We start from the raw sequence: 25,374 nt of genomic DNA, 5'->3' as shown, positions 1-25,374 counted from the left end.
TTGGCATTTCCGTTTTGCCTACCTGTTTTGCTTAAAACGGAAGTGCCATTTCACCAGACAGCCATTAGGTCAAACTGAATATGAGCCATTAATTAGGACAGTCCCCTAATTAGTGGGAAATAATTCTATCACCACACAATCATTCAATTTCCTTCATGACGGTTACAAATTTTTAATTAGGGGGAATTGATATTTTGCAGAAACTGATTTATCTATAATTTATTTGTGTTAATTTGTATGTGAAATATTTTAGATCATATAATTATATAAATTTGTATGATTTTCTGCATCTCTTTCAAACTGAGGTCTACCTTTTTATTTTCTATTTATCATTTTTTATTCTTTCCAAGAAAGGAACGAAAATTGTTTTATGACAGGGAGTTCCAACAGCAAGCCACACTTTTTGTTACGTTTGATTTCAGATAAAGCATAGACACGCTATTTAAAATATCAATTCTATATATATTGAAGCAATGGTTGGGGTCGTATTATATAATTTCAATAAAAAAACGAGATTGTTAACTTCTGTTAAAGACATTTATTTGGGTGAAATTGAAACGTATTCTATTGTTGGCAGTGGCACCTAGGTGATGCATATCAGTAATTCTCAAAAGGTTCGCCAGTTTTTCGTCGACAGAATACAATAAATGCGTCTCAGTCCACGCGTTGCAGGAACAAAGGGAAGAGACAGAACTGTGTTGAATAAAACAAGAGATGCCGGGTGAAAATGCAAAACGAGCGTCGTAAATTAAAGGCACGAGGGGGCTTTGCTGCGGAATTGGACGTGCGAAGGGAAAGGCGGGCACACCTGCTTCTCCAACTTAAGGTACATTAGTGCGGTGCGGCGGGCACATGCCGATTGGTTTTATTTTATACAACTCTCGTAAATAATTCCACATAAATTCTAGACGTATCAGCATCGGAATAAATTCTCATCGACGTTCAGAAGGAAGAATGTTCGTTTAGTCGGAAAACACAATAATTGCACGGTTCATGTTTATTAAATAATTTCTACTAAAATATAGGTTTCATTGTTGAAATGAGAATTTTTTTGTTCGTTTGAATATTTTTTCTAGGTTCTTTTTAGTCGGCAAGTGTTGATATTCCTTTAAAATTCTATAAAAATCATTACATTCGAAATGAAATGGTGTCAGAAAGAGTAGGTTTCGTTATCGTATTTTTAATTAGAGTATAGTGGGGGTTTTATATTTTTAATTAAATTAAATGCATTAGGTAAAAAGACAGGTTTTTCTAGAAACATCCCGAAAAAAACACACGGCCGTTGTCATTTGGTCAATTATTTTACTCTTTCGTCGATACCACTGCTTCAATTTTCAAACCTATTATTCGTTTAGTTTTCGTTAAAATCCAAAAATACATAAAATCATACATTAAAATATATGGATAATTCGTATTAATTAAATAAAACAATTTTTTTACTTACATAACACACCAAATTTCACTTCTTTTGGCGCTTAGTAAATCCGCAATTTAGATTTAGCGGAAAACATCACGAATTCTGCGGGTTGAAATTCTCTCTGGCTTTTTTATTACCCAGCTTTTATTTGCTAAAGGTGGAAAGGCTCGATGTGGTGTGTTGAAAACGAGAATAAATAATGAGTTTGCGGGACGTCGGTTTTTGGTGGAACGGTGTGTTTGAGTGTGTACATATTAATTACTCGGTCGCTTCATCAATCACGTCCGAGTGCGCGTGAGCGGGGCGAACGAACGCCGGGCAAACAAGCCGCGACGGCCGCCCGTTTCCAACTTTCGCTCTAATTATAATGACGGGTCAATCCATTTTGTAATCGACAATGATTGATTGTTGCGCTCTGGCCGCGACATCCGCGCGCGCACTCCATTTCTACTTCTCCCACGAGCTCTCGCATCAAAAAAGTTGGTTCGACTGCGTCACAACGAGCAAATAAACTTTTCATCTGAGGGAATGGTTCCACTTTATCTTCTCATTTTGAGAAATGAAAAGCGTCCTTTGAATCTGCGCTTTTTATTCGCCGACTTGATATAAATCTCCTTCTGTTGCTTTCCGCTTTCTCAGCGAAGCAAGCAGGTTTTTAGATTCGCTTCTGCCCGCCCGGTTTGATCAATCTTTGGAGATGAGAGCTTTGCTGCTCTGAGAGCTTGCAGATGAAAAACTTGTGTCGATACAAATGAGGAAAAGGAAAATATCTCAATTCAAGCAGATGGCATTAATGTTTTCCCTGAAAGAAATTTATGAGTGTTAATTCAATTCATATCGCGTTCCGACCACCAGGAAAATAACATCTGAATTGAACCCTTTCACGAAACCAAAATAATTAAAAATTTTACAAACTCTATAAGAGATGAAGTTAATGATTTATTTACCAGCCATATTCTGCTTACATGAAAAAAAGGTGAATGCTTAACTAAAAAAATCTAAAATTTTCTTCAGTTAACGAAACAAATACGTCATAACAAGTTTTCCCCCGATCGGTTCCTATTTAGGTTCAAAAGTAATTTTATTGCGGATCCTTATATCTACAAAATATTTGTTTAAATCATGAAATATAAAATAAAACGAAAATACTCCGATTTTTAATTTCAATATAAAAAATGAAATTAAACTTCGCATCATTTCATGCTCCACACTTTTTAAAACAGAATAAATTGTTAATATTTCATACTATTATTCAGATACAAAATGTGTCACTCTAAATTTTAAAAATTTCGTGATTTAAGCTCACTTGGTGTGTCTGAAACCAACGAGGACGTTCATAAAAAAATAGACCGTCTAAAATTCTAAACCCTTCAAAATACTAAATCTTTTCCTTAGGGCATTTTTCCGCGTGGGTTTATCTGATTTGGTGGAAAATTTTATCGGCAATGAATGGCCTGGCATTAAACGTGCCGTTTTGTGTGCTGCTTCCATCGTGCGCGTTCTTTCCGCCTTTCCTCTGGTAATGCTGCGCCTTCCGTTTCATTTACAAGTCTGCCGGCCGACGCGGTGCCGAGCACAAAAGACCATTTCCATCAATTTCGCTTTCGCACGGCCGGCCGCTCCTCTGCAGTATAGCCCCCGTCCATTTTTTGCAGCTATCTCAAAACTCGTTGTCGCCGCCGATTTTTGTCCACCGCCAGCCATTATACAGTGAAGGAAAAATGAGACTGTTTTCCTTTTTCCATTCCGAGTGCAGATTACATTTGCATAAGAAAGGAGCGCGCGCGGCGCGAAGAATAAGTTGCTAAGAGTCGCGCGCAGTGCAAAGGCAAAAAGCGCATTTTCTGCAACACGCCGTCAAGAGAGATCGCTCTCTGGGATAAAACTTGGTCTTGTAGACATGCGGCTCGAAAGATTACGCTGCGAAATAACGGCTGGCAGGGGAGCTGCGAATCCGACTCTTTATTGCCTTGAAAAAACGCGAGACGCTTTTATTCGAAGCAACAGCCTATCTGCTCCCTGTTAAAATTTCAGCAGATATCGACTTGCACGAATGAGCTCCAGTCTGATGAAAATATATACATTCTAGAATTTCCGATAGTTGAAATCGAGGGTTGTCCATTTTAAACGCTGCGGAATGAGATTCTCCCAAAATTTATACATGCTTTGAAATATTTTCATATCAGTTATCTTGGAATTATGTATTGTTACATTCAATTGGAATTATTAGAGTTCATTTATTTTAGCTCAAATTTATCATAGAAATTAGACCACGATAATAACAATTGTCAGTTGGTTCTTACTGCTACATTCTTTCCTGATTTAAATTGAAATATCAGTTAATTTAATTCAACATCTATGTTGCTCATCTCACATATAGATTTAATATTTTGTAAACACCCAATCACAACTTGATTTTAAAATTTCAGAAATTATGTTTTTTATATTAATGTAATATAATATTCAGGATCCAGATTGAGACTATGAACTTCATTTAACAAATCCGATACGTATGATTAATAATTTTATCTATGATGGAAAAGGATCTTCAAAATACGTTTAAAATTTCTAAATAATATTTGAAGTAACATTCATTACACTAGCTTTCATACAAAAAAATTATAAATAAATTTATAATGATAAAAAACAAAGCAAATATTATAAAAAATTTTATGTATCAAATATTTAGAAAATTTAACAAAATAATTATCAATAAATGTAAAAAAATGCTATATTTCATTACAAAACATTTTAAACTAGAATCGCAATTTATCAAAATTTATGCTGTGTGCCAAATTAAATTTTTTTGATAGAAACGGTAGAAACGGAAATCTGCAGTGGATATCAAGTCTCGGCCCTTGAAAAATAATTTGCTCATTGTTGAGTGCACAATATTGAAAAGAGCAAAAAGTACCGTGATTAATGTAAATAAATTTAAAATCCTCCATGAAAGAGTTTTTATTTTGTTAAATTAAAAATTCTCAAATGGCTCTACAACTCTGAAATTTTGTTTAATCACTCAGACACTACAATTTTTATTTAAGATTGTGTTCTCCTATTTCATATTTTAATTTTGTTTTTACTAATGAAATTGCAAAAAAATGCACACAATTGCAAATAATTCAAATGACCTATTTGAAAAACTGGTTTTATTTTTATAAAATGCAGAGATATTAATGAACCTCCCATTATTAAACCATTTTAGTCGAAAAATTTGCTTCAAATCTAGGACCCTTGTGATCAGGCTAAAAAGCTTTTTGCGGGTGTGCCAATTACTGCCCACGCGTGAATCGGAGAGCATTAATTAGAGTTGCGAGCCTGGCTGCGCAAGATATCAAATTCGACAATAGAGAGAGGTTCGGCGTTGGTTGACGGAATGTGCCAATCTGGCTCGTCTCCGTGCTTTTCCAGTGGCCTTGTTGGTCTTCTTCAATCGCGACGAGAAGAAAACTTTGACGACTTGAAACGAAGTTTGTTTATTTGTTCGCCCACGCCGGGAAGCCAGCCTTTGACTCGTTTTCCACCCTGGCTCACAATCGCTCGCATTTTATTGAAAACTCGTGCTCACGCACAAGCAGAGAGTGAGAGAGAGAAGAGAGACGCACAAGTTAATTGAACATTTGTGCCCCAGTTGGTACCGAGAGGGAGTAAGAGAGATCCTTCCATTTCTTGTTGACCTTCCTGCCAGCGGTGCCAGCGAACACACTCAGTTACATGATGAATAATTGCAAATTCAGTGCAGCGAGTGCGGAAAATAGAACGTTGCTGCTGTTTATTGTTATGAAATGGCAAAAACATTGTTCCGCCGAGAAGACTCTTGAAGGCAGGTTCGTGAAAGCATTCGTCAAGTGGCTCAAGGTTAAGATGAAAGGGTTTGTCAGTAAAAGCAGTTTAAAATAAAACGGAAGTCCTTTTGGTTGCGACTGCAGCAGTTGCTCTATTGTTTGACAGGATCTTTCAACAATTACACCCTTTACAAAACAAAGTACTGCAGCATATTAATTTCGAGTGTGGTCATTTTTAGTTTAAAATAGCAAAAAAGTAAAGCATCTGAACAACAGCTTTGCAAAAAAATAACTCGAAATGTTAATAAATCAGCAAGGCTCGAAAAACACAAATTTTTCTGGAAAAATCCAAGGCATAGAAAATATTTATTTGCAAATTTTCACCTTTTTTTCTTTAAATATACAATTGTTTAGTAGATCCGAAATATTTACTATTCTACAAACGAGAAAATCCTTTCCAAAACCCCATTGTGCAACTGATTTCATAAAATAATGGATTAAATAGTATAAACATTATATTTATATATTAAATATTTTATTTTCCGCCTGCCTTGTTTTTTAAGCGTTTTCTTTTAGGAGATAAAGTTGAGCTTATCGCCAGAGGGACTTTAGCAAAGATTTTTGTAAGAACAAAATGTATATATATTTCCGTTTCTACTATGATTGGCTAAATAGATATTTGTTTCAAAGAAAACTAAAACAAAATTAATTCAAACTATTCAAAGTGTAAAATGACAACGGCAGGATATTAAGTCCTGAATTGCCGAGGAAGTGCCTTAAAATCGCAAGTATACGGTTGACAGCTTTAAACACTGATTGTAAGGGCTTTTTGCAATTTGTGAATTAAATTTTTATAAAAAAATGATCCGCAAACCTTAAAATTGGAATTAATATCTAATGAATTTTCCTACTTTGTGGCTACCATAAATTAAGTATTCTTTTTAATCATAAAAAGTTTTCCCTACTCATCCTACTCATAAAGCACACAGCTATTTTTCATCTATGTAAAAAGTTCTGAGAGAGCTTAGAGATTATGTTAACAAAGAACCTTTCATTAAAATGCCCTTTAATGACGGACTTTTGCTTCTTATTTGAGAGAGATTAACATTTCACGCTCAAGTTCTCCGGTCAAGTGAGGATTTCGCGAGACCCCTGGTGCACGCAGCTTTGTGAGTTTTTCCGCGCTGGGCTTGTTTGCGCCCCCGCCCCCCCCCCCCCCCCTGCCCTTGCTTCTCTCGTCGGGCCGGCGGCTTCCTCGCGCGCAATTACACGCGGGGCGCTGCTTGTTGTGTCTGTGCACTTGTTTTTTCACACTAAATTAGCGCTAACGGCCGGCAGACAGGGAAGAGGAGGTGCCCGGAGCGAAATCTGGCCTCCTCCTCGCTGCTGTAATTTACGGCTCCCCTGCTGGACCTCTCCACTCTGCGAGCAGATAACACGCCGCAAATAATCAGACTTGTGCTCCAGATGATCCAATTGAGTCGCTGTTAATGCTTTTATTGCTGCTCGTCGACGTCTGTCACGCTTGTCGTGCATTTTAATTGAAGTTCTTTATATACCATGTTCGTAGGATAGTGACAATAAATTTTTTACACCCTCGAAGTGTCACTGGTCAAATTTTGATTATATTTCAAAATTAAATTTATTTTCGGCTCTGAGTTTGAAATCTTCGTGTAAAATATTAACTATATTTTTTAAATCTGAATTTTTTAGACATTTCGGAGCAAAATAATCCACTTTGGCGATTCTTTGGTCGGTTAAGTATTTTTTAATGCATTGTTTCTTTAACAAAATTCATTAAGTTACAATCATGACTTTTAATTGCTTATTTAAAGGAAAATCTCAATTTTTCAAAATAAATAATTATATTAAATTGTATCCTTCTTTCATTTACAGGAAACATGACAATTTATTTTGCTTTTTTAACTCGAAGATTGATCAAAACATATTCACTTAAAATAAGAAAAATAAATAAATAAAATATATACATTTGGAACGTATTTTCTCTCATTTACCAAAACATTGCATTAGACAGCACGGATGTTCAGCTGATTTAGATGTTTTTTACGGGCTTGGTAGTTTTAGGCGTTAATTGAATGGTTAAATGCATATATGGCCTAAAACGTTTAGATTAGAGCTGATTTGATGGGCCCAGAAAAAAATTGACGAGCGTCCAATATTTACAATTATAAAATCCCTTTTTATCCGCTCTCAAATGACGTGCAGTTCTCTAGAAGTCATTAATTCTCAGAGAGTACCATATAAATACATTTGTGTATGAAACAGCCTAATTGTAATGTGCATATAATTAAATTATTGCTCAATTATCTCGTTTTTAATTGTCGGAGGAAAGAGAAGGCGGAGAGCGTGCGCACTATTTTGGGGTGTAGATGAGCGCTGGGGTAGGTGGGGGTGGCTGTGGGAGCAAAGGTAGGGATGCGGACGGGCTTGCGGGCTACCATTCAGCACGTCCGCCGTCAGTCTGCCTTTGGTGTGCGTTTTGACCACTTGTTCCGATCGCTCCAAGCACTGACCCTATCTCCGCCGACGCAACTCACACGACAGGTCTGAGAATAATTTTCTTCTAATTTCAAGTTGATTCTTTCAACATTAATTTATTGTAACTGCTACAATTTTTTGGCAACATTTAGAGTCCTCTAAATTAGTGGTAACTTACATTCTCGTGAAGAAGTGTTCTCTTATTAAATTTTAAATACTGTTTAAAAAGTCCAAAAACAGCCAATTTTCTGTTCTTTTAATACACAACGTCTAGTGACTTTACAATTAAATTAATTAAAGCAGCTAAATAATTAATTTTTTACCCCGGGGAACCTTTTTATATTTATCAAGGAAAATTATACTTTTGGTTCCAAGTATGAACGTATTCTGAACAGCTCTGAAAAAATGTTTAAATTAAAAAATACTTTGTCTTCAAATTATAAGTATTGTGTATTCAATTTTAGCAATTTCCAATTTGATTCTCAATGTGGAAACATTTAATTGTTTATTCTTAGTTTCTGGGGGCTTTAGTTTATTCCAAAATTATATGCTGCTAATACGTAATCAAATTTCTCACCATTCGCAGTTAAAGCTTAAACCTACCTAACGCTTTTAATAATTTATTTGAAAAATTTGTATGCTTATCAACTGGTGATGACCATCTCTCCCTACTTGAAATCTTACTTTATTTCACAGCAAAGAGTTCCCCAAAAGTGTAATGCGTCCTTGGATAGGACGAGAGGAATTGAAATCTGCCATGAAAACATAGTCAACCGCTTTAATTAACAATTTTTTTTTGCAAAATCTTCTTTTGATAAAATGATTTAATTTTGTAACAATTTACTCAGTCAACTTCTTACTGCAGCCAGAAATTGTAATAATTTTCAATTGATCTGTAGGGTACCTACATTCCGTCAAACAATGACCAATCTTCAACACACAAATTAACACAACAGACAAATCACATTGTTTGACGAGCATATATAAACCGACGCGACGCAATTCAAAAATAGAGAATTCCTGCAGCAGCCTAGACGACCGGACCAACCCTGATTGTGAGGACAAACTGGACGAGGACCCTGTAAGACGTAAAGATCGCCATCGCAGCAGGACGATGTAGCTTCCGTCCCCGATGTTGTTGATCGCATGCCTGGGCTTAAGCGGTACCACACTTCGGATGCTGCACCCCGCTTCACCGAAGTCCCTGACAGACCCACTCGGACGCGTCCCGAGTCTTTAATCCGTCCCATTCTCCGAGCCTCACAATTCCACACATATTCAGCCCCGCAGCCAGTCTACACTTTTCCGATGTCGTCCCATCTACCACAAGTCGCAGTCCACACACGCAGCCCACAACTACAGCTTTAATAAAATTCATAATATAGGAAAATACTGCGCATCATAATTCCTTCCTATAGATCCAACTGTAAAGAAACCAGAAATAAAATGCATCAAAGAATCTGTTAGCGATGCTCCATTTCCTCTTTTGAATTTCCAAATCGTGTGGTAAATTATGCAGCCTGGTGGACACGCGCGCGGAGCGGATTGCATACGCCAGCTGCGCAATTGGAGCTTGGCTTTCACAATCGCCTTTTATTTATATGAGAGCGGTTAAAAGAGCACGGCAGGTATTGCGTTCTTCCGTTCGTCCTGTGCCGACGCTGCAACACTTGCCGACCTAGAATTTCGAAAAGTGCGCGGCCGATCAAAGAGGCAAAAGCGGGCGGCAGCTCTTTCCCGATCTCCGCGGGCGATTGTCGGCGGAAAGAGGAAAAGGCGTGTTTCAGCTCGAAGCTCGGGCTATTACGCCGCTTGCTCGTTAATTTTGTCACTGCTCTACACGCGACACGCATGCGACAACTTGGAGAAATAAATTTCCTGGCTGACGAGGCAGAGGATTAATTTCTAAAGGAATTAAATTAGTTCATTATTTTAGGAATGAAATTTTTAGTAGTTAATCATATGCAAGTTCCACTCTATTTAATGAACTTTAATTTCTTTAATGGGATTTTAGAGATCCTAATGGAGAGATAAAATCATTCACTGTGAAAAATGTAATATTTTAGATTGGGCTTCTTTCCAAATTAAAACCTGGAACATTTTATGCATTTTTTTCTAATTTTGCTAAATTATATTGAGGGATTAAACTTCAAAAATGTTGGCTGTTCCCTTTTTTGAACCCTTTGACGCTAAAAGGAACTTAAAATAGAGTCAAAGACAGTGCAGTTTTTGACATTCTGTTGGTTTGTATCTGAAATTTAGCAGCGTAAGTGCTTATTAAGAAACGTCGTAAAAATAAACTATTGCTCTTCTTGCTCTCTCAGACCTGAAAATGTATTTTAACTTCGTTGCAAATTCTAAAATGAAACAATTGGAATTATGAGTGATTATCTGCTCGGTTTAATTAACTGGAACATCGGTTGTCAAGCAGAAAAACATTCCATCCGTGAGAGCCGATTGAATTTAATTAATTAAAAGAGCTAAAACAGTCAACGGTTGCGTATATCTGTTTCCAAATAATCGCACAAACCATGCAGCAATTCCGCTGAAATTGGCTCTCGCACTTTGTATTTGAAATAGGCCGCAGGGATAACAATTGCACTTGGCCGAGCACACAGTCAGTCGTAGTCAGTCAGTCGGTAGGTGGGTGGGTGTTTGTGCTCGCATTGTCGCTGATCAATGGCGCCTGCCTGCTTTTGTTATCTATCGCACTGAGCGTGTTTGGACAAGCAGTAGTCTGCTCCCAGAGACAATTTAATCACCGACGGGCCCTCGTCCGCTAATTAAAACGTATTATACTTTCGCGAGAGGGGGCTAATTAGGTTCATTGTGCGTTGTTTCGTCGTCCTCCTCCTGCGCTCCGAGTGACAGAGCGTCGCAGATAAATGAGAGATGCTGCCGCCGCGTCGCTTAATTCTCGCGATCCTGCCACTCTTGTGTTTGCTCACTTGCTTGGCACCTGTCTCTTCACTTTGAATGGATGTAAAATTTCCGTCTCTCGTGAGTGTGCTTGCACTCTCCACTCTGCCGCCTGCTAAAGCAGCTTTGCACATCTGCAAGAAACGTGCATACAGTGTGTAACATCAGCACTGCATGCAGCTTGAATTTTTCAAAACGTCAGTCAAGCGCTTTGCACTTCCTTGAGAGCACATTGTAGTATAATCATTTTGCATAAAAGCTGACGGGAAATCTGCTAGTGATGCTTTGAAGGGGCTATGCTCCATAATGATTTTGCGCAGTAATTATTTCTAAAAATGGAATTCAAGATGAGATAGTTTCCAATGGGGCTTGGAAGTTTCGGTGATCTAATATTTTTCTTTACTTTCAAACATCGCGGGATCATTAAATGAGCACGAATTTTGCAGTTTATAAAGCCGTTTGTACCCTATATGCATGCAACTACCTAAAGTCGCCTAAATTTACCGAAGCCATCTTATAAAAGCACCTAAAGCGGAAAAAAATAACGGAAAAATAAAAAATTAAATTTCTTTGGGCGATTAAAAGAAAAATTCCGCAATACGCGGAATAAAAAAGGTAAATTTTTGTTGTAGCTAAAATCGTTGATTCTACATGAAAATATCAATGGCCAAAAATATATTATTTTTACTCAATAAGAAATTAAAGCAAGGAATAAAAAAACTTTTCAAAAACCCACCACTTTAGTAACTTTGAATTTTTGTATTAAAATTTACCATTTAGATACAGATCATCGTCTCTCTTTTTACATTACAATAAATAAATCTCAAACAAAAAAGCACCATGAAAAGCAACTTGAAATATTTAGAATAAAAACTGCCAACAAAAGAAACTAATGCAAAAAACCATGAAAGCTAGGCACTGAGACTGTTTCAATCGAAAGAAACCATCTAATCCTGAATACATTGCTCTAAAAATATTTAGCTTCGTTGCCAAAAAACCATCTGAAATTCACAACCCTTAATAAATTACTGATTTTAATTAATTCGCTACATAGTTTGTATATCATTCGAAATGTTCTACGAAACATTTGTTCTCTGTATTCGCACGCTGGAAGGCTTTCATCAACGTTGCCAAACAATCACATACTGCAAACAAACACAAATACATATATTTTGATTTAAACATTTCTGCTGCTCTCTGTAATTCAACATCAACAACCAAGCGTTTGCGTTTGTTTATGCTCAAGCCATTTAATAATCACGCCATTTTCCTGCTGTATTACGCATTACCATTAAAATAAAGGACGCACATTCAAATCTGCGTTGGAGGCAGCCGCTAAAACGCCTATACCTTTGATTTTAAAATAGGTGTGGGAGGCGTCATTGGCGTCAGCCTTTTCCTCTTTCGGAAAGCACGAGGCGGAAACCACTGGATTTGCATCGATCACTTACGGTGCGGTGGCTTGTTTGTGCAGTTTCTGCATAACTCGTCTGTTTCGCTAATCGCAGTCGCTTCATTTGCATCTGATGTAGGAAGATAAACAGTGTCCTATTGCAGCAGCTACCGTGTGCTGTTTATTTATCTTCATTTCTGTTTAGAGAGGCTGCACAGTACTTAATATTTGCTAGGAAAAACAACCATACACGAATTACAAATAGTGAGGAAAACGTTTGTGCGGCTGGGCAAAGCATATTTCCTTCTAACATTTACCGAACGCTCGCAATCAGCACATCCATCCTATGAAAATATTGACACTGGTTTAAATTTACGGCGGTGCGTTTACTTAATTTTTTGATTAAAAATATATTTGTTTAAAATTTGCACTGAGTGAGAGTTTCCAGATGGTATAAAACATCAACTGACTGACAAAGCAAAGGGATGCAAATAAAGAGGATGATTTACATTTAAATGATATTGCAGAGCCAAAATTTGAATATTTCAAGAATAAATTTTCTTTTCAAGTTATGCTCCATGACTTTTAACTTCAAACGGGACATTATAATGCTGCCTTTGTGCAGACTTAAAACACTTTTTAAAATCAAATTTTGTCAACCACTCTGATACTGAAAACCAAGGATGCTTTGAATTTTTAAACTAAGCAATGGAATCGAAATGAGTACAAATTATTGATTCTTTTAGCATGAAATTTTGGGCAGGGAAATGCTGACGGTCTCAGAACTGTACATGCTTAAAAACTGAGTAATAACCGTGTGTAAAATTGTATTAACTAGGCCAATTAGGGCTAATTTAGTTTAAATGATTTAAAATCAGTTTTGGAAAAATTCTCTAATTAGAATATGAAATTTTAGAGTTAAAATGGTCGTGTGGAGTAAAGTAAAGCAAGCAATGCGTGTTCAAAGAAATATTGGAAAATTAAGGAAGAGTTTCATATGATTCAAGATTGTAGCAAATTAAATATAACTTGAAAGATACTTTTTGACATTAATTGATCAATGTTGAACCCCGATTCAATAAATAAAAAAAATTAACTTATTTGTTTTATACAATTATTAAATATTACACATTTTTGATAAGACTTACTAAAATTTCTCATTGTTAAAAAAACATTTAAAATTACTAATTTCATTACTGAAAAGTTTAATTATTATAATTAGATAAAAATTTATTAAATAAGAGAGTTTGTTTCTAAATATTTATTTAAACATAAAATAGTTCATAATATACATTCTCAATTTAACATATTTTACTGTCTGATTCGCAGAAGTTCTGGACGATGGTGTGAGCAGCAACAAGCCATACAACCATGGATGCGGTGTGCTTGACGGACAACGTGAGCGACTGCCGCAACGGGTCTTTCGGCCCAGGGGGCGGCGACAATGAGACGCAAGGGATGATGTGCGCGAGTCTGGACCAGCCGCTGCTGACGCTGATGACGCAGATCGTGTTCGCCGTCGTGTGCGTGGTTGGGCTGCTGGGCAACACGCTGGTCATCTACGTGGTGGTGCGCTTCAGCAAGATGCAGACCGTGACCAACATGTACATCGTGAACCTGGCGGTGGCCGACGAGTGTTTCCTCATCGGCATCCCCTTCCTGATCGCCACCATCTCGCTCGAGTCGTGGCCCTTCGGCACCACCATGTGCAAGCTGTACATGACGTCGACCAGCATCAACCAGTTCACCAGCAGCATCTTTCTGACCATCATGAGCGCCGACCGCTACGTGGCAGTTTGCCACCCCATCTCGTCGCCGAAAATCCGCACCCCGTTCGTGTCCAAGGTGGTGTCGCTGACGGCGTGGTCTGCAAGCGCTCTGCTCATGGTGCCCATCTTCATGTACGCAAACACCGTGGAGAAGGACGACGAGAACAGCTGCAACATCCTCTGGCCTGAGACGGAGACACTCGGCGGACAGACGGCGTTCACTCTTTACAGCTTCGTTCTGGGCTTCGCCATCCCGCTGGTGCTCATCTTCTGCTTCTACTTTTTGGTCATCCGCAAACTGCAGACGGTCGGCCCGAAGCACAAGAGCCGCGAAAAGAAGAAGTCGCACCGCAAGGTGAGAAATTCTGATTCTAATTAGTCTCGTTCAACTTTTAGTTTATTTAATACAAATTCAAGCCTATATTAAAGTGGATTGATACAGGACCGCAATTGAAAATTATTTGAATTGCTGGATGCAATTAATAAGCAATTTATCGATAAACAATTTGTTCAATAATATCCAACAGTCAAAAAAGGTCCTTGCTTGCACAGTAATAATTCATTTTCAATTTTTTCCAAAATTTACTGCGCTTTTGCGACCACATTTTCTTGGCAGATTTCGATTCCTCTTGTCAAGATCTATTCATCAGTGTATGTCATTTTCGGGGAAACTCTTTGTTTTGAAATAAAATCAGATTTCAAGTAGGGAGACATTCCTTACCATTTTAAAAGCACGCTAACTTTCCAGCCACTTCTCTAAAAAATTTACCGTGCACTACTTAGGTCAATTTTGTTTCGACTAACAATAAATCCTAAGGGATGAGTTCATGCGTTGACAACAAGGATTAATTTTCCAGTTTCAACCCTCTTTAATTTAATTAAGAAATCGCCAAATTGTAGCTTATTCTCTGAGTTTGCAGATTTGTCCCGAATTTTTACGTATTTTTTATTTTCCATAGGCATTTTTCTTTCTGGAGAAAAAATAGCATAAAACATTACGTTTTTTTTTAATAAAAGTACTTTTACTGAAATATTCTCAAAATAAAACGTAAGTTGTATGAATGGAAATTCAAAGTTATTTTCAATTAAATATCAAAAGTCATTTCTCTATTTCAGCCCTATTTTACGGGGCATCCTGTCAAAGTAGACTATTTCGACACCTTAACAGTAACAAATATTTAAAACAAATATGTGTTCTAACAATCAAGTAAATTATCTCATTAAAAATGCATTAATCTGTCAATAATTCTTTTAAACAAGCAAAAATATCAGGACTGTGCTCCAGTGAACGTTTAAAAAAATTGCAGACGATCGTGGAAATGGAAAGAATCACATCAAAAAATTATTTTTAATCGAATGTTCTGATGCTTTGTAAAGGTGACCAAGCTGGTGCTGACCGTGATCACGGTGTACGTCTTCTGTTGGCTGCCCTACTGGATTACGCAGATGGCACTCATCTTCACGCCGCCGCACCAGTGCCAGTCGAAGGTGACCATCACCATCTTCCTGCTGGCCGGCTGCCTGAGCTATTCCAACTCGGCGATGAACCCCATCCTGTACGCCTTCCTCTCGGACAACTTCAAGAAGAGCTTCCTGAAGGCGTGCACCTGCGCCACCGGCCGCGACGTCAACGCCACGCTGCACATGGAGAACAGCGTGTTCCCGCGCAGGAACAAGGCCACCTCGGAGCGCAACAACCGCTCCGCCGGCCACAACCACTTCAACCTCGGCCCACCTACGGCCACGGCCGTCGAGGTCGCCTGCTCCAACCGCCGCGAGCAGACCTCCACCACGGCGCTCACCCTCACCTCCAGGTCCAACGCCAGCGACCCTGCGAACGTCGCCACCGCCGGAACCACCCCTGCCGCTGAGGATGAGCAAGAGCGCCGCGAAAACGGACACGCGACCCCCTCCCCCACCCCTCTAAACGGCCATGGAGCCCTCATCCCCGCCACTGATGTTTAAATTTTCACTATTTTAATAGATCACATTGTTGTTCCGTGCTTTATTTGGCGGTATTTTCCAAATTTTTTAATACGCAGCACAGAAACTGTTTTTTCTATACAAGATATTTATCCAACTTTAGTTTAAATTTAGAGAGGGTATTTCCTGAGCAGGAAAAATTTTACAAACCTGAAATCTGTCCATGCTTTTTTGGCTTCCGGAGAAAAATTTATCTCTCTTCTATTCTACAACTACTTTTTAACTTTCCAATATGTTCTCGTACCTTGGATATTTTTTCTTTTGAATCGTCATGCAATTTTTCACTGTCAATAGTAGAATTGAAAGTTGTAAATAATATTGAATCTACCTTGGTATTATTCTAATTTTCAGGGCTGAGAATGACAGAGGCTGTCTCACAATTAGTGAATTAGCATGGTATCCATTTTAGCAGGTAGCCTTTGCGCCATCTTTGCTTTTCAGATATTTTCATACTATGAAATAAAAAAACCCTGTAGAAATCTTATTTCTTTGTGATCACCAAACAGTTGAAAAGTTCCAAACTTTACTAATTGAAAGTTTTAATAACTCTATCATTTCCAAAACCGTTGGCTAAAAAAATACCAGAACATGTGTTCTTTTCGGTAAAGGAGCGGGAAAATGCTAAAATTTGAGGAAAAATAACAAAATTTAGAAAGGAAATACTCTCTAGACGTCATGGTCTTGGTAAACTTTTCAATTTTCTTTTCGTCTCACTCTCCGTGTTTCGTAATAACGTCGTTTGGACTTAGAAAGAGCCTCTCATTGAGCCTGGATGCTTTTTCCATCACCAAACACGCTCTTTGTCCCTCCATCTTTACGCGGTCTCTTCAATAATCTCGTTGGATCTCGCCTCTGCCGCGCTTGATTATCCTGTGCTCTTCTGCTCGGGTGTGATTTTCCCGCATTTATCTACAACACTCGAATTTTCTCTGATTAATGGGACGAAAATGTGTTGCTTAATCATGTAAAGCTTGCTCTATATAAATTAACTGTAAATTGTGAAAGGAAGCGAATTGTGTCTGGCACCCATTTCTATATATATATATATATATATATATATATATATATATATATATATATATATATATATATATATATATATATATATATATATATATATATATATATATATATAGTGACCATTTTGAGCACCAGTGTTGCAAGTGTTGCTTTCTCAAAGCAGGGTATTTTGTCTGATGAACAATGTTGTGCACGCGCGAAATAGATTCTCTATATGTTAAATACGCTTTTCCGGACGCGAGTTGTTGTCTTTCGCAATCTGTTGTGTAAATAATGGTAACATTTAATCGAAGAAAAGACTGTCACGAAAGCTATATATATTTATTCATGATTGCAAATAGTGTGCAAGCGGGTATCATCGTAATTTAGGAGATTTTGTATATTTTGCTGAAAGTGCGCGTGTGTATTTTCTAGTCTGTGTCTGTGTGGAAAGGCGTACGTACGTTTTTAATTTGCGTTAGTGCGCGAGCGAGCGGAATTAAAGCCGCTCGGCGAGGAATAAAAGCTGTCGTAATAAACGCTAAATTAATGTCCATCAAAGTCATCTCTGCCAGCGAACCGAGTCAAGTGTGTGCTGCGTGTGCCCCCATAAAAAGTGTGCGCGCGGAAAGCATCAAACAATTTATGGTGGCGCATTTGGCCGAATTTCACCGCCTACGTTCTGTGGTTTCCGCTGGGAACGCTAAGCTCAACGTGAAACAATGGTACTGGAAAGTTTATTTCGTGCAATTCTGCCGTTTTCGTAAAAGTGGAATAATATATCATGAGAGGAGACACACGTTCCCTACATTATCTACATTATCTGTTTTGTAAATAGATACATCGCCACTTGGCTGACAAGGAAAATCTTTGGATTTGACGCTTTAGCTTTTGCAGAACCAGAGCCACTGAATTCTTGTAGCTTTTTTCTTAATGGGAAATTTAACGATTTTCTGTCATTTTTAAATTTCGTAATAAGTAAAATAGTTGAAAATCTAACAATATTTAAGTAAATAATTTTTTCTAAGCATCAAAAATCAAGTTTCATGTCCTGGTTGTCAGCTTTAAAGTTTGAAAACGTAATCTCAAACCGTTTTAATGAGCTTTTTGCAAATTTACCAGCAAAAATCTAAAATCTAGGAACCTTTTCTGGAAAGTCAAAATAAATGACCCACCGATCGATTCGCCTAGCCACGATTGAATAAATACTGGCTTCGCAACTTGATTTAAAAATATTTCCCATGTTAAATTCCATCTAGATTTTTAATCTTTGGACTAGCAAACTCTGCTGAATAAAAGATTTCCCCCTACTGGTGACATCTGTCGACTCGTTGGATACAGCACAAAATCACCAACTTTGCAAAGGTACCACGTCGAATTCTTAGAATTTCCTTGTGATTACAATTCGATTGATCTTTCGGTGCCAAAGCTGAGAAAGAAACCAATATCGTTGTCGTAGTTGTCGTCGTTGTCTATAGAACACATATCCCAACTTTGTTGCTGTAAGTTTAATTAATGTCGTTACGGACAAACTCTGTTGTTTAGTAAACAGCAAAGGTCCAATAAATCTTTCGATAGAAGTCACTTCATCAGTAGAAAACAACGCTCCCTATCCTTTATAGACTTATAGTTGTATGTACATTCTAGTGTAAAAATCGTAAAAATCATGAAATTGTGCAGAGCCTCCACCTACTCATCAATGGTATTTTACTACACACGAAACTACTATATCAACCGAGATCTAGTCTTTTTATTCTTACTCTGAAATTATAAAGTTTAATGAGGACGGAAATCAGGAAACGCGCAGTCTAGTATATTTAATCTCGCGATTTTATCAATCGAATCATCTATTTTTGTACTTGTACGCGCTGCACGCAAGTTTTTGCGGCAGAGGTGCTTTAAATTAGTGCACAAAGAAGGAAAAAAGCATTACAAAAACCTGAAATTTTTAAATTCTACATGTAGAAACACACAAAAAACCCAATTTGCCGAGCTCAAAAGCACATTCGCGTTTTAATAGGATATATATATTTGTTTTATGAAATTTGATGTGCGAAACGTTGACACAGATTTTTCCACATTGGAGTGGAGTTGTACGTGCGTTGAGTACGGAAATAAAAGTTTTAGGTCCGTTTGCTGCAGCAGGAAAAGGAGTGAGAAATCTCTATATGTGTTTTAAACGAAAAAAAATGTAACAATAATGTTTACTTTGGTGTATACTCCATCTCTGAAGGAAACGAAGCATGAAAACATACATTAACAGCATATTATGCTATATATTTATTAATGTGTATCATAAGTGTATAATAAAAGTACTAAGGAGGAAAATCACACGCATTACAAAGTTATTTTCCAACCCAATAAATCGCCAAGCACGTTCGGTGCGACAATCAGGACAGATGGCACGATCGCAAACATATCATCAAGCAAGGCGGTCTACGACAAACACAGACAGCAAACAAATACACACACCTCTCACCTGATGCTCCCTTCTGACCGGCAAACTCGGCTTGCTTGACAAACTAGATCAACCTTTTTTCTAGAGCAGTCTACAAGCTTAAATGTAACCTTTTTAAAGAAAACTTTGCTTTTTTATCTTCTATACTTTTTATAATACGGAAATCTACTGAACTGTTCCAAATTGAGTTAGCTGATGTGAAATCCTATCAGTATATTGCGCACTTGACCGTTTTCTCAGGTCATGTTATTCCTTTCAAAGCAAATACCCTCTAGTCTATTGTGTTGTAATCAGCACAAACTCCTTCCAGCTCTTTTCCCAGGCGACATATCCAAACGGATTATATAATAGGTATGATGTAAAATCAGACTTCGCACATTCACATGTTTAGAGCAGATTTCGAGTTGTTTCTTAATCTCTGAATGCAATTTATTACGCTATGACTATGAATATTAAAATTATCATAAGAAATAAATGTGTATGAATAACTTTAAGTATACAGTGAATGCTCATTAGAGTTTGTGCACATATTGTACCGTTTGGAAATTATTTAAAAATTTGTTCTAGATTACAGAGGGATTTTTGAACTATAGTTTGGTTTAATTACACTTTATTAGTACTTACTTTAGCTTTAAATTAAGTGTTTCGGATCTAGCTTAGTTAATTATAAAGTGTTTTTTTGTTCTTTGTTATATGTAGTAATGCTAATTAGCATAGAAACGTAAAATAAAATAATCACTGATTTCTCCGACGAGAGCGAGAAGTTGGATTTCACGGATTTCACAAATTCGCGACTGAATATCCAGCAGATACCAAGCGCATTCCGCTTGAATTTGAGGAGGTGCAAGAACTTAGTAAGTCGAGGATTACCAGAGGAGCCGAGTGCGCCAACAAACCCTGCTTTGCCTAGTTCGGTTTAAATTTCCAATTAAATGTTTTAGCATTTCTAATTACACCGAATTTTTTTATGACAGTACAAGTTTCTTCGCAACTCTTTAAATTCTAATTAGTTAAAAAAAGATTCAAGCTAATTAATTGAGACTAAATTTAATGCTTGGCAGTTGTTTTTAGAAGAACACGACAAGCTCAGCGTCACCTAAATAGTATTTTTATAAAGCAGGCAAGAATAGCGCGTAGCTTTTATTGATCGTAATTACAGGAAATCGAAGTGTAATTTTACAATATATGTTTAGATCTTTATATAAATATCATAATTGAATAATTAGATGTTTTAATTGAATTTTAATTTGAAAATTCATTGGTTTCCCTGAGGCTATTAGATTCACAATATAATTTATTCAGTGCACCTTTGATTATGTTATCGTCAGTGTGCACTTGAATTAAATTATTCAAGGACAGATAAATTTCCATTCCTCTTGAAACATAACGTGTACTTCGAAATAAGACGGTATGTAGATAACTCCACCTCAAAATGTCGCACAACTAGAGCAGAGGGAGCGGTGGTGGTCTGGAGACAAATAGCAAGAGGATTAAACATCCGAGAGACGATGATCCACAGGGACGGAAGGACAAATTAAAGGCTGCGACAAGGGCACGTGATGCGGCCATAAATGCAAATTCCGCATTAGCTGCGTAAATATTTGGCAGCGGATGTGCTCAGCTTCGGCTCTTCCTCCTCAGGCCTGATTAAATTATTCGGCCTCTGTGGTGGTTTGTTAAATTACCCTCGACCACTCGCATCCATCCAGGTCGAAGATACCATTAAAAGGGAAATGTCCACAACAACAAACACCAAACTCATTAAGATTTTATACTATAGAGGGAAAGAAAACTAAGAAGCAAATTTAACTGTAGCTATTTGGCATATTTTTATTTATAACTTCGTCAATTTTACATGAATAATATTTGAGTACGGTTAGTTTACCCTTTTAAAGGCGATGGTACCAAAATGTTTTAGTTCATATAAGATAAGTTTTTTTTTTAAAGAAGAATATTTATATGTAATCTTTGGAAGTCCAGCCAATTCCGAAGAATAAACGGCTGGTGCTTATACATAGCTGCACAAGGCAGCATAATTTAATACAGTCGTGGACACATTATCATGAAATTATGAAATTTATGCAGTATAATATGGTCAATAAGAGTTCGATTCAATTGTTTATAAGGCACTTTTTGATTTTTCGCTTTACATCACTTTTGTCTCTCAGATTTTTTAACTCACTCGGTAACATGTTCCACAATCTCGGCAAAATACATTCAGATGTTATATTGAAATACTTATTATCTAATACTGGTTCGACAACTTGAGCGGTAAGTAACAATCGTGTATTATACTGGTGAAATCTCTGATCACCAAAGTCACCATCAAAATATTTAACACACAATAAATTAAGCTGATAAATCTTGTCAACAGGCAACACGCGCCAAAAATGAAAGAAATTCTCAACGTTTTGTAATTGTCAACCGAAGTTGAAAAATACAACAATGTGATCTGATCACAAATTATCTTTTTACATGTATGAATATAAGTTAGTGAGGGATACAATGAGTATTATACAGGAACATTTATTGGGGAAATATTTTAAACAAATTTTCAAGTTGTATATATTTGTACTTCATCCTTGGCCAATATTAAATTTAAGACTTGAAGTAGATGATTGATGCTTTGAGGATAATCATATTAATTATAGCCCGAGTTCGATTTCAATTAAAAAATATTCAGTATCATTATCACTCTCAAGTTCAATTAACAGGAGAATTAGAAATTTAACTATCTATTTAAGTTTGTATCCCTAATTTTGTGTTTAGGAAGCTTAAGTTATAGGAACTTTATCACCAACTCTGATAATTTAAAGTATATTATTGCATGTTTTATCCATTCAATAAGGGAAAATGAAATTTGTCGAGATTACAATGACAAGGATCAAAATGTGATTAGTCTGATCAGGCTAGGTAAAATAGAGCCTTGGTAAAAATACTCCTAACACCTTACTCAATTTTGAATTTCACTTCTTGTCCGCACAAGCCAATCCAAAAATATCCTTCTCAAATTTGATTTGATCTTTTCAAAATAATTTCTCATCGCTCTAGGTAACATTTTTTGAGCAGATAAAATTGGAATATTAAATTTAATTTAGCATCTAAATAACCGAGTTAAAATCACTCGATACTTAAGCATAATTTATTTAAGTAAAGATTAATATGAAATAGTATTGCAAATATTGATTATGAGTACATAGAAAAATTGTATTATATTGCACATTTAAAATATTAATCAAATTTACATCAATCAGATCCGATGGTTGATTGAATTTGATCGTTTCACAGTTCGGGAATACCATTCCAAAATTAGTTCAAGTAAAATTTCGGAATGCGGCATGAGTACAAAAAAATAATAAAGATAATCTTTCTTGAGTGTTAAGTGGGCACAAGATTGTTCTTTTGTCTGGCAATTTTGGGAGTTTCTCGTGCTGAATAAACGTACCATGCCAAACATTTCATTGATTCTAATACTCCTCATTTTCAAACGCTGTTCCGTATTTTTGTCTCCCTACGTTCGTATTTATGCCAACGGCAAACTGTGTTAGATTCCTCACCTTCGTGTAGATTTGTAGATTGAAGTTTTACAGCCCAATTTACTTTTATGGGAACAAAATTTCAGTTTTGTAAGAGATAGAGCCCGCAAGGTTGCGCAATTTATGTATGAGTTCTTTTCTTCCGGTTTGTTGAAGTCAGCCGTTTTTTTATTTTCCAAGAGCTCGGCAAAACATCGCTCAGCGAGATCAGCCCCTAGTAACTGAAACATCCGCTGATCAGCTCTGACTTTCAATTCAGAGAGCTTTGTTCTGTAGCTATCAATATGAACGTTGGAACACAAAATGTTGGAGGAATCTTCTTTCAGTTGCTGAATAGCTTGAACTGCAGAGGCCAGGTCCTCCTTTGAAACAAAAAATTTTACAACATTAAAAAATTTTTCTATTACGCAGAGGTAAAAGTAATGCTGTACGTGAGAGATTTTAAGTAATAGCGTGCGCTGTGTAAAATGATTGATGTACCTTTGTTATTTCTTCGCTGTTAATCAGCTTCTCAGCCTCCGCAGTCTTCTCTTGAAGGGTACGCATTTGGAACTTAGCTCGACGGGTCAATAATGTCCTGTCTGAAATGCAATATAATAACGAACTTAACTATACTTTGTCCATTATAAATTTAAATATCAAATACACAGTTCGTGAGTGATTCAGAAAAATTTTGACAAGGTTGCAAAATACCCGTTTTTTTATATGCAGTGCAGTGGTAAAAGCGTTATTTTTTCAATTTTAACCAGTTACTTGCAGGCAAAGTTTACACCTTATTGTAGGTTGAAAATATTTTTCTAATTATTAGCACATAACCTCGACTTGAAAACTTGTCATATATGAATATTAGGAGAAATAGAGGTAGCAAATAGCAATTTAAAAAAGAAAATCTACTCAATAGAGAAAATTTTGACCTCTTCGACCGCAAATTTTAGATTTTCACATGGGAAATGTGGAGTCAACTATTATTTGCGCAAGAAATTGGTAAAAATTGAGTAGTAAAAACCAGAAAAACCAGCGGTGAAAAGAAACGGGTGGTAGGCAAATGCAACCCCGAATCATAGAATTTTCCTACAGTATTTTTTTTCATTTTTTTTTTAATCCAAACCTACCCTCTTTCTTAACGATTTTACAATAATTTTAGAAGTTTGCAGCGTGTATAGTGTTATAAGAAGTGGCATATCCAACTAAAATCTGAGTCAATATGAAAATTTTTTACTTTTTTGGCAAATTTCTCGAAAAAAATTCGTTGTATTTCGAAAAATGAACAGATTTTTAAAAATTGCACACGGGCAGACACGCTCCACTGAGGGGCATCGCCTGGCACAAAAAACCACCCGCCGGCCCTCGGGGCCCCAGTCAGGCCCAAAAAACAAATTTATGAAATGTTGCAGACCGCGTTTTTCACCTTTTAAAATTCATAGCTCGGCTCCTATGGGGCCCTGAGTAGAGAATTAATGTTGGCTGTTCTTGCCGTAAAACTCTGCGTATGTATGTTTTGCCCAACCGACAGCCCAGCACGCCCTCACCACCCCCAAAAATCGAAGCAAAAAGCGACACTTACATTCTTCTGATCTCTTTCTTAAGTAGTGTGCTACGGGCCCAAGCGTGTTTTCGACCCACTGGCACTTTACTATTCCGCACTGCCCCGCGTCGACCGGTCGGGTTTCAAGCTGATTCACGCAGATTAGGCGATTTGCCGATTTATTAACCCCGATTGATAGGGAAGCGATATACTCGGGAGGCCCATATATGGGGCCGCCGAGCCCCAAAACCTCAGCGTTGTTGGCATAGAAACGTTAGAATTTCGGATGCGCACAGTAAATGTCAGCACAGTCACTGTATGGAAAAGTTAGTTTTCGCCGCCGAGTTACAGTTTTCGCCACCCCTACTTTTCCATTAGGTATTTTGGCATTCTCATAAGAACTGGCGAGATGTGTAACCCGGCAGAAACAGTAGCTTTACCATAAAGTAAGGAAAATAGAAAAGAAGAAAAATTACTTTACATACCTCTGTTTAAGTATGACGGGCAGTTGTAGAATAATTTTTCCGGTTTTACTTCCGATTTTGTCTCGGAAGAGCTGCCGGAAATCTTACGTTTAAGAGTATCTCTCGCGAATATGTTCATTGTTCTACGCTGTAGGTCACGTTAGTCGCTAGAGTTGAGGAAGGTCAGAAATACGCGGGTGCGAGTTGGGAGTTGAGTTTGCAAAACGAACCAGAAGGCAGAAGCAGAAGTATGTAGTGGATTCAGACGTCTGGCGCACGCGCACACAGGCAACGCACAACGTGGTTTTCACGTTTTTCATGATCAATGACGCGTCTGACGCAATGATTTTATTTCCAGCCAATTAGGAAACTCAATGCGGCAGTTGATATTTTTCAACCAATAATTAGAGAGCTTGTATTCTCTCTACCAATAAGGAACGAGAAAGCACCACACCCCCTTCTTTGCCTGTGCCTGTACTGTTGTGTTTACGTTTCCATTTCCAGTCCAGTCAGCTGCTGATGCTTGGCCGGGCGCAGCCCCTGCTCACTCATATGGCGCGTAAATGAGCCAGCTAAGAAGTTCAGCATCCACTGGCAGGTGGCAGGTCGATAGCTTTTTCAGCCAAT

General features: G+C 37.3%; 1 protein-coding gene and 1 long non-coding RNA gene across 6 annotated transcripts in view; one reads left to right on the top strand and one right to left on the bottom strand.

Annotated features, from left to right (window-relative positions):
• The window catches only part of LOC135948211 (somatostatin receptor type 2-like), a 110,456-nt gene extending 93,648 nt beyond the window's left edge, over positions 1–16,808 (top strand). For all 5 annotated transcript variants that reach the window (XM_065497357.1, XM_065497358.1, XM_065497355.1 and 2 more), the window contains 2 exons: positions 13,343–14,137; positions 15,160–16,808. In XM_065497357.1, the coding sequence (XP_065353429.1) occupies positions 13,385–14,137; positions 15,160–15,747 (1,341 nt within the window). In that variant the 5' untranslated portion in view covers positions 13,343–13,384 and the 3' untranslated portion in view covers positions 15,748–16,808. The remainder of the gene's footprint in view (positions 1–13,342; positions 14,138–15,159) is intronic.
• A 4,259-nt stretch (positions 16,809–21,067) lies between these two features.
• LOC135948118 (uncharacterized) lies at positions 21,068–25,250 on the bottom strand. Its single transcript, XR_010575762.1, has 3 exons — positions 24,769–25,250; positions 23,239–23,339; positions 21,068–23,120 (listed from the first exon to the last, which is right to left on the bottom strand). It is a non-coding gene; the product is annotated as an uncharacterized LOC135948118 (long non-coding RNA).
• Between the last annotated feature and the right edge of the window lie 124 nt (positions 25,251–25,374).

The sequence above is a fragment of the Cloeon dipterum genome, chromosome 1, assembly GCF_949628265.1.
Source record: "Cloeon dipterum chromosome 1, ieCloDipt1.1, whole genome shotgun sequence".
NCBI classification, from domain to species: domain Eukaryota; kingdom Metazoa; phylum Arthropoda; class Insecta; order Ephemeroptera; family Baetidae; genus Cloeon; species Cloeon dipterum.
The sequence above is the reverse complement of the archived record's forward strand: the minus strand, read 5'-3'. Positions and strand labels throughout refer to the sequence as shown.